At 40.2% G+C, this 9,668-nt stretch overlaps 1 protein-coding gene across 1 annotated transcript in view; it reads right to left on the bottom strand.

The window, feature by feature from the left end:
* Nucleotides 1-1,031: 1,031 nt before the first annotated feature.
* SEC31A (SEC31 homolog A, COPII coat complex component) overlaps nt 1,032-9,668 on the bottom strand; it is a 97,653-nt gene continuing 89,016 nt past the window's right edge. The window contains exons 23-26 of the mRNA XM_019525993.1: nt 9,161-9,433; nt 8,343-8,462; nt 2,658-2,729; nt 1,032-1,739 (exon numbers count right to left, since the gene is read on the bottom strand). Of these exons, the coding sequence (XP_019381538.1) occupies nt 1,560-1,739; nt 2,658-2,729; nt 8,343-8,462; nt 9,161-9,433 (645 nt within the window). The 3' untranslated portion in view covers nt 1,032-1,559. The remainder of the gene's footprint in view (nt 1,740-2,657; nt 2,730-8,342; nt 8,463-9,160; nt 9,434-9,668) is intronic.

Genomic DNA, 9,668 nt, shown 5'->3' with positions numbered 1-9,668 from the left:
GAATTTTCAAAAAAGTAGAGGAAATTGACATTTGGCTCCTTTACATGATTTTAAAAAACACCAGGCCACCAACATCTGACACTCAGTAAGTCACCTTTATATAACTGCCTGAACGCGTCCTTAGAAACCTACTGTTTTTGCCTGCCTTCAAAAATCTTGGTACCAGATAAGGCACAAGTTTTCCACTGTACTGCCTTCATCGTTTTGAGCTTCCATACATCTAAACTGCTGTTACAGGTATTATTCCTTTATAAAGGACTGTAGAGGAGAAGGCTTTTCCCTTCAGACCTGATGAAGAATGTCGTGTGCTCGACAGTTTGTCTAATTTTATTCCACTCATGAAGTTGGTCCAATACAAGAGATCACCGCAAAAATTACTGGCCTCTTGCATCAGGGACTCTAGTAATTGTTGCCCTTACTAGGCTTACTTATCATTCCTCACATATTTTTCAATTTTTAAAAAGTCCAGTAAAATTAACAAAACCCTGAAAAGTGTAATCCAGTAGATATTTAAAACACATGAATCTTGCATCACTTTGACTCACCCCTAGCCAGCTCCATGGCAGTTATGAGGTCACAGGACAAAGCACACTGGGGCATGTCGGCAGATGGAGAAATGGCCACCTGTAAATTCAGGGGTCTAAAGGAAAAATAAATTACCTTTGTTTCTGTGCTAAATGTCCAACTCTCTAGACTGCAACTCAGGTCACTTTATAAGTGAAGAGGTGAAATCATTAAAAAATGGGTGTTGATGTTTCTGAATGTTCTTCTAAGACTCTCAGGGAAATGCAAATGTCTCAACGTAAATTCTGATTAGAACTTTAATTCTTCTTTTGCGTAAGATGCTCTGCAATATCCTGAACACTGAGAAAACATGTCCATCACTTTCCAGTGGGATGGAAAATGCTCCTCTTTAGCTCCATGTTCAACTCCCAAAGCTTCATTTCAGAACAAATGATTTAATAAATTAACATTTACTGAAAATACCACATAAGTTTTTATTTTTCTTATTTAATCCAGTGCCAAATTAAGCTGTTCAACATCTAATTTTATTGGGCTGAACTGAAAGCAGTTCTAAAAAAAATGAAAGACCAAATACATTTAAAACAGGATCAGACACTTTAATCTGGTGGATATGAAGGAATGACAGGGAGCGAGGTAAGGGACAGAATTTGTTTGAAGGTCTGATACACAATCTATCATCTTCTTTGATAGGAGTAGGGTCACTGTAGGATACTCCTGTATATTAAAAGCCACTGTTTAGCAGTATAGCATGCATTTAAAATGGACAATATGGGGCATAATCCATTAAATATACTATCTGTAGACAGGAATCATTAGGGATGAAAAAAGACTAAAATAAAAACAAAGCACCAGGGCGCAAAGGCCATTCTAAGGTGAAAATATTTTGCAGGAATTGTTTAATGCCATGGATCAGATTTCTACCGCAACATGCTATAGGGACTGATACTTGGTCCATGTCTTGCACATATTATTATAGAAATGCACTTCTTTGGAAAAAGTGACATCATAAGCTTCGCAAAGGTCAGGAGGTCACATCACACACCCAGCTTATTGGCCTGGGTAAGCACAACTTTCAGCACTGGCATGAAGGCGGACGTCTCGCTGAAGTTGCTGGTGCTGACAATATGAGTGTGGATGTTCAGTCCCTCTGTGTAGTTTCTCATTTCAATGCTCTTTGCAATGCTGTGCAAGCCATTGATGATTGTGGGGGAAAGCTGCAATGAAACCAACAAGACAAAAATGTTTAGCAGAAAGAAAAGCACCGAAGGCAGAAGACTGAATTAGCCAAAGCTGGACCTCAAATGATGACTGTGTGGAAACCTGGATCATCCATCAGAAATGGCAAGCTAAAGCATCATAGGCTTGGACCATAATTTGGTGAAGATAATGGAAGTCTTTTTTAATTGATTTCAATAGACTCCAGAGCTGTCATTAAGAGGGGGGTGGGGGAAATACTCAATTAATCACCAGAATATTAGGGGGGAAATTGTCTGGAAAACTTTGCTGAGGAGGGCTGGAAGATGAATGAAAGCCTGTATTCTCTACCACTGCAGAAAAGCCCACATGAGATTTCAATGTCACTTTGATATCTTATCTCCATGAGCTTGGAGTACCAATGTTAAATACTATGCTGAATAAATCATATTAGTGGAATTAAGTTACCCAGTTTTTCATTTATTTTCAGGTATGGCAGCTCTCTTGGAATTATTCCATGTATAAATGGAAACAAATATTTGCTGTTAAAGAAAAATGTTGTGGTTCAGGTACCAGACTGGTATTCAAGAGATACATGGTCAATCCTTGGTTCTGCCAAACTGACCCTGAAAAAATTGCTTAGGCCTGGATTCTCAAGGGTATCTAGGTCCCACTGGTTTCAATATTGGTTAATTACCTAAAAACCTTTGAGGATCTGGGTTACCACCTTTCTGTGCCATTTTTGTAAAATGGGGATGTTATTTCCTTTGACCATCTTGTCTGTTTAGTCTATCAGCTCTTTGGGACACTTACTATAGATTTACCCAATACCTTGGCACTATAGGGTCACTAGCTACTAGCACAATACACGTCCTGCTTATAAAATGCAACAGGTATAAAGTAATACCCTTCCCCTCCCTGCCCCCCAAAAAACTTACTGTCTGTTCCCTAAGTTTGTCATATAGAAACTCCAGACGCTTGTTTGCATCATCTAGCTTCCTCTTTGTTTGCTGTAACAGAAAAGAAAAGAAAGTAGAACAACATAGGAATAACAGATAAGCAGGGCAAGAGGGATTTTAGGAAGTCAATCTTGTCCAACTCCTTGCTCAAACTCTAGGTAAACTGTTGTTTCAGTGTTTACCAACCCTCTGAGTTTGGAGGTGGCAAGTCACACTAGTCTGAAGCCAGGCAGAAGATAGGGCAGTGTGGCACTTGGTTCAGAGAGACATAAGCTTTCATAGGCAACAACCTACTTTGTCAAATACTAAAAGAGTTAGAAAAGTCTTCCTGACATGCAACGTAAGTTTTCTGTTTTTCAGTTATAGACCATTACTTCTAGTCTTGTCCTCTGGATACAGAAAACAGTTGATCACCATTCTCCTAACAACCTATTTTGTGAAGACTGTTATAAAATCCTCCCTTAGTCTTTTCTTTTCCCCACTACACAATCCCACTTTCTCAAGCCTTTCCTCACATGGTATGTCACCTAGACCTCTTATCAGCTTTATTGCTCTTCTTTGGACTCTTTCTAATTTATCCATGTCTTTCTTGGACTGTGGAGCTCACAACTAGACTCAGTACTCCAGGTGAGGCCTCACCAGTGCTAGATAGTGGAAGAAGCACTTCTTGTGACTTGCAAACACTCCTGCTAATATATCCTAGTACACTATTAGCTTTTTTTGCATCAAAATTACACTGTTAACTCCTAATTTAGCTTGTGATCCCTGAAAAATCTCATGTCCTTTTTTGCAACATTGCTGCATTTGATTGTTCCTTCTTAAGTGCAGTACTTTGCACTTGTCCTTACTGAATTTCATCCTGTTTATTTCAAACCATTTTTATTATTTATCAAGGTCACTCTGAATCTTAATCTTCTCCTTTAAAGTGTCTGCTGCTCCACCCAACCTGGCATTGTCCACAGATTTATTAAGGATATGCTCAATTCTATTCTCCAAGTAATTAATGAAGCTATTGAACAATATTTGATTGAGGAAAACAGTCCTGATTTTAATTTGATGAAAGGTTTTAGCTACAAAAGGAACTACATAAATGGATAGCAGAAACTGAGATTCCTTGCTTAGCATTGTTTTCATTATACAGCACCTTCAAACTGTTTGATGAGTACCTGTCACCACAGACGTTGCTGACATTATAAAATCTGGTTTTGCAATTAATGGGAAATACTTTTTTTCCGATACGTAAAAATAATAGTAAAATTAAAATAACCAGACATGATGAAGAGGGCTCAGGAATAGGCAGTAAACAAGAGACAAAAATTGAAGAAATGTAGTTTGCTCATTCAGAACCTATTCTAATTGCAAGGCTATTAAGAGTAGAAACAGGTACTTTTGCAAACAAATTCTGATTGCAACTCTGAAAATTAAGCCCTCCCTATCACAAGAAAAACAAAACCCCAACCCCCCCTAAAACACCTTTTGTATTTAGTGTGCGTTTGCAATGAGAAGACAATTTACAAACACATTTGTGGTCATTTTGCCACAGCAGTGGTAAAATATTTCTTAGAATGGTGTTTTCTTTCACCTCGGGGAAATTTGTGTTTCTACTCTAGGGATGGGATGGAATTTCATCATTTGCCACTAAGATCATCATGCCATTGAAGGGAGAGGGATGGTGAATTTCATTCCAGATGAGGTTTGCCAACAGCTGTAAAAATATGACCTTCTACACAAGAATAATGAAAGTAAAACTGGAGTGTCATAAGGTTTTAAATAGAACATTACATGTGCTGCCACGATTGAAACATGAATTAAAATAAGCCAACAGCCCCAGAAGAGAGAATTGTTGGGGAAAGATCTTGGCTTTTCTTCTCCTGACCACTGCAAAAACCTTCTGGAACCAACATACTTTACTTTGCAATGAATAAGACACATATGTATATAAAATGCACTCTTCCCAAAAAGGATAAGATTCTGGGTGAAAGTTTTAATATAAAATGTATTGAATTTTAGCCAACTTTTATTATACTGATTTCATGTATTCATTGTTACACAGCTTTGGTGTATAGACCTCTTTTTTCAGGGGAAAAAAATTCTGCATCTTATACATCAGAAAATATGGCGTATGCACAGATGCACATAATACATTTCACTGAATCAGAATGCATTCTTGAGTTAAATAATAGCAGAGAGAGGATTAAAAAGTCTAACAGTATGTTCCAGCAGAGAACTGAAGAGTAATGGATGGTTGATGAATGGCAGAGATTAAATGTGACTGCTTCACATGGCAAAAGCATCAGAGATCATCATTCCCACTGGCACCTTTTAGAATCAGTTTGGTGGGACATTGTATAGTAGCCCACGATTTAAAGGAGACAGAAAATGGGATCTCAAAATGAGTAGATGAAGGAAATGCCTCTTATGACCTGGTCTCTCAGACAAGAATTTGTGATGCTAGTTTCAAAGCACTTAACAGGATGTGGTAAAATTCTCATTTTCCAGGTTGGGGGGAATTGAAGACCAAAGGGATGGAGTGAATGTGTATGTTCAGTAAACGGCATGAAGCTATCACCCTAGCCACTGGGACAACTGGAAGTAGATCTCCTGACTCCCAAGCCCCTGCTGAGCAGATCAATTTTAGAACAACAGGTCCTGGTAGAGTCTGCTAATATCTGCCTACAAATATATGGATGGAAACAAAAATGCTTTTCCTGCTACTACATGGTGGGATATTTATTGCTCCCAAGAAAGTCTATGGGACTTATAAACAAATGACTATGTTGATATACTAGAAAAAATGTCTCTGATACAGGAAGGGGAAAAAAGGGTGTTGGTGATAGAATATGAATTTAACTTTTTTTAACGAAGAAGTCATGATACTGGGAAGAAGAGGACAAAGAGTTTATTATAGTTTATTAGCTGCCTCCCCTCTACACTATTTTCCTTAAAGCTGTAATTCTCAGCTGGGGAACTGGAGCACCCAAGGTGCTGCAAGATCCTTTTAAGGGTGCCATAGGGTGTAAGGAGGTAAGAACACACCCATCCCTGGCCAGCTGCTCCTCCTCCCTTGCCCACAATTGTCCAGCCACTGTGTGAGGAGGTAAGCACTGTCTGTAAGAAGGGTTCATTCCTATTCTGGCTGGACACAATTTGTAAGCTTGACAATTTTCAGAGGACAGAAATGACATTCCCTGCCAATTCTTATGGTTCCCTTAATGCTGACTGAACACTGTCCTTCCCTGTCTCTAAGTTGCAAACTTTCTTTCTGTTTGCTCTCACAAACTGCATGTCAACTATCAAGAACTGGTGAATAATCTGGTCCTTCCATTCTCTCTCTCAGACTCAAGAGGCTGATACACAGCAGCCTCACCTAGTATCTACATTGGCAGATGGTGTTTCTTGCTCCCAGTTAAAGGAGCTGATTAAGCAAGCAAAATAGAAACATAACATACGGAATCAATTTAGTGTAGGGGATTAGTTTAGTGTAGGGGATACTTCACAGTTGTGTGTACGATGGGAAGAGACAGGAAAAGAACCCTTAATGGAGACAGGGGCAGAATTCACTCCACTCCCAAAGCAAGCCCAGTTCTTCCAGTTGGAAAAAGACAAGAAGGGAGTCCCATTTAGTGCCCATCAACACTAGCATGGAAGGAGCTTACTGTTGTGTGACAAAAGGAATTCTTTTCCCTCCCTCTCTCCCTAAAAAGTGGTGCTGTCTTGCCCTGCTCCCCCAGAAAGAAAGTTATGGAGACCTGGAAACTGGCCCCGTAGACAGTCAGGCTGTTCAGCACTACATCAAACAAAAGATCCTGGGCAGAATCCTGACTTCAATGAATTCAATGGGAGTTTAACCCCAGGCTTCAGTGAAATCAGGATTCCACCCCTAGTTGCTTGTTTCCCATTTTACATTCTTGCTATGCGTTTCTGAACAGCTGCTACACTTCACTCTCAGAGCAGTGGTGTCACAGTGGCATGTGGGGCCCTGTGTATAAATTTGAGTTTGTGAAGTTTTCTGGAATTCTTTGGACTGAAAAATTACTATACTAATGAGGGAATATTATCACTGATTAATACACAGTCACCACCCTGTCCCACTAATTACCATATTTATTCATATACATGAGAAGGTCTCCTCCCAAATTGGCATGGGGGAAAAAAGCCCCTCATCTTATAATTATAGACAATTTATTTAGTGAGATTTCCTTGTATATCATTAAATTCCTGCCAAAAGCAGCATGTACTCAACAATGGAAGCCAACTATAAAGTTGATTAAATGCAGCCAACACTAAGCATGACTATAACACACATGGCCCACGCTAGCTAAACATTACTGATGGAAACAGACCACAAGGATAGTTACTACAGCCCATATGAGGAAGACATATGGTGCTGCTCATTAAGCAAAGTCCCCCACACCACTACATTTTTCCAAGTCATTGTGAGCCACTACATTTCATACATTTCAACTTCCTCTTCATTCCCACAGCTGAGCTGAGCCTTTTTTTCCCATTTCCAGTGATTCCCGTTTCTTCACTACCCTTAAATGTCTGACAAACATCACCAAATGGGGCCCCAAACAGTTCACTCAGCCTGGTGTATATGATTAGTGAAGCCAGATTAGGTTGTCCTGCACCTCATTTGCATATACATTTTGGGAGGATCCCAGGACTAGTGAGAAGAACAACCACCTCCAGTCATGAGTGGGGGCTAATTAGCTCATGGATCCTTTTGGGGTTATTTGGAGGATACATATACTAAGCAATGCTGAGCTGTGGGATCACTGTGGTTTGAAATACTGTTGACTCTGCTGGGGCTCAGCCCAGTGAACTTTGTGGTAAACCATGAGCCTCTGGCCCTGGACTAATATCATGCACTTTTTATACTACATATAAGTAGGTTCCCAAGTGCTGCTCAAAAGTGTGTTTATGGAGTACCTGCGCTAAAACCCGCAGCAGTTTCAAAAAAAGGTAACATGCATCAGTTCTGGATGAACTAAGTCTATGGGTAATACATGCACATTTCTACGACCATGCTTTATTTCAAAGTTATTGTTTTCAAATTTGCTTCTCATTTCTATGTGCTCAGGGAATGCAGGGTCTGAACGTAAGGAGAGGGGGAAGCAGCTGCCAAGGGAAAAAACGGGGGGGAAGCAGAGAGCAAAGGGTTACCTGACCCCCTAGATTTATTTTTTCCTGCTGCAGCAGTCAGAGGGGGCCAAATTCAAGGCAGACCTACAATAATTAGAGTCTATACCTGGATAGTAATAAATTTATATTTTTTTCATTTGGAGTCCCCGGTTGTTCAGTGGTAGCATCCTTGCCTACCTTACAGGAGACCTGGGTTCAATGCCGACACTTATACAACTACAGCAATGGAGGCACCAAACATCTGGTCTTTGGAGTCTGTCGCAGTGGCCTAAAGGGAGGATGGAAGTTCTGAGCAGCCTCCACTCCTCCAAGAATTCTTGCCCAAAGGTCTAGGTGGCCCTCATGCATACACCATGATCCAGGAGGATCCACAGCTGCCATCAATTTTTTCATTTATAAACTCTAATTATTGGGAGGTTGTGTTATAAATCAGAGTCGTTGTCTATTTGATTACATATGGTATAATACTGTCAGACACAAAATTACCTCACAAATGTATGATATAATGCAGAGACTTACTGGATCAGTGGCAGACAACAAGCATCTCTGAATGAGAGCTTCAAACGTGGTCTTCAGAATTAGATGCTCATCAGGTATAGGCTTCTTTGTTATCTTCTCTGTAGGCAATGACTGGACATGCTAAAGAAGAAGAGGTGTGTGAGCAGGTTGTATTTACTCAGTTATGTGTATTTTTTTAATTCTAAGCTGGATCCAAGTTACTAACAATCTGAATACACTTATCTACTCCTTGCCTGCATACCTGTGAAGTTGATAACCCTGTGGGGATGGTATTATTGGTCTCTGAGATAAAAGGGGGCATATGATGTGCACTGTTCACAGGGCAGCTGTGACAAGCTGCAAAGTCTTGGAAATACTGTTCATTTGTCTAGGCTGCCAGACTAAGCACTGTATTACATGCAGTGTATCAGCAACTAAACATTTGGTTATAAACACAAAGTTCAGAGTGGGGAGGATGGTTAAAAACTCAGACGCTTAGATTCTGCTAGTTAGGAAAGTAAACACCTGCATGGGATTAGTAGTCTTCTTTTTTGAACAAAGGAGATAAATAGTTTAACATCTGGGTTAACGGAAACAAACAAAGGATGATTCTTTTCTGGATGCTGCCTTTTCTCTCAGGCTTCAGCTGCTTAGGAATATTGCATTTGTTTAACATAAGGAGTTTTTAAAGTCATTTAGCTAAACTACTAAATTTAGCAAACCACCATGTAAACACTCCTCACCTCGACTGAAAGAGGCTTGTTTCAGTTACAGTGCAAGAGATGTATTATCAGTTTAATCTAAACATATCATCTAACGAATACACTAGTTACACTTACCTGCATGGTATTGCCAATTGGGGCTCCTGGTGCCCCCTCAGTGCTGGGCTTTGAGACAGCAGGGGGCATGATCGATTGCCCCAGGGGCTGCTGAATAGGCTGGAAAGGGTTTTGTAAAACAGGCTGTCCCGATGGAAGGTGCGAAGGCTGAAAGGCAGCCTGGGCTGCAGGTGGTGCTGAAGTTGGAGGTTGCTGCATCTGGGATTGTGGATCTGCCACAGGATTCATTATTGGAGATGTGATGGGGACAGGAGGCATGAAATTATCAGGCATCTTAAAAAAGGAGAAAAGGCAATAAAAAGTTTGCTCGACATGTGCTGTTTATCATTTCCCCAAAAGGAACTGTTGTACAATAATCCTATCTACTTAATATCCCATAGTAATACAGATATGTAAGACGCAATCCCCTTCTCCCAGATGCCTATACATTGCTCGCTATAAGTGCACAGGCCAAGAGTTTGCAACCTATGGTCTGTGGGCTGCATTCAGTTTGTGGCTCCAATGCTTC

This window comes from Gavialis gangeticus, unplaced genomic scaffold (genome assembly GCF_001723915.1).
Source record: "Gavialis gangeticus isolate Ggan-Ray unplaced genomic scaffold, GavGan_comp1, whole genome shotgun sequence".
In the NCBI taxonomy this organism is placed as follows: Eukaryota; Metazoa; Chordata; order Crocodylia; family Gavialidae; genus Gavialis; species Gavialis gangeticus.
This window is presented reverse-complemented; position numbering and strand designations above follow the sequence as displayed.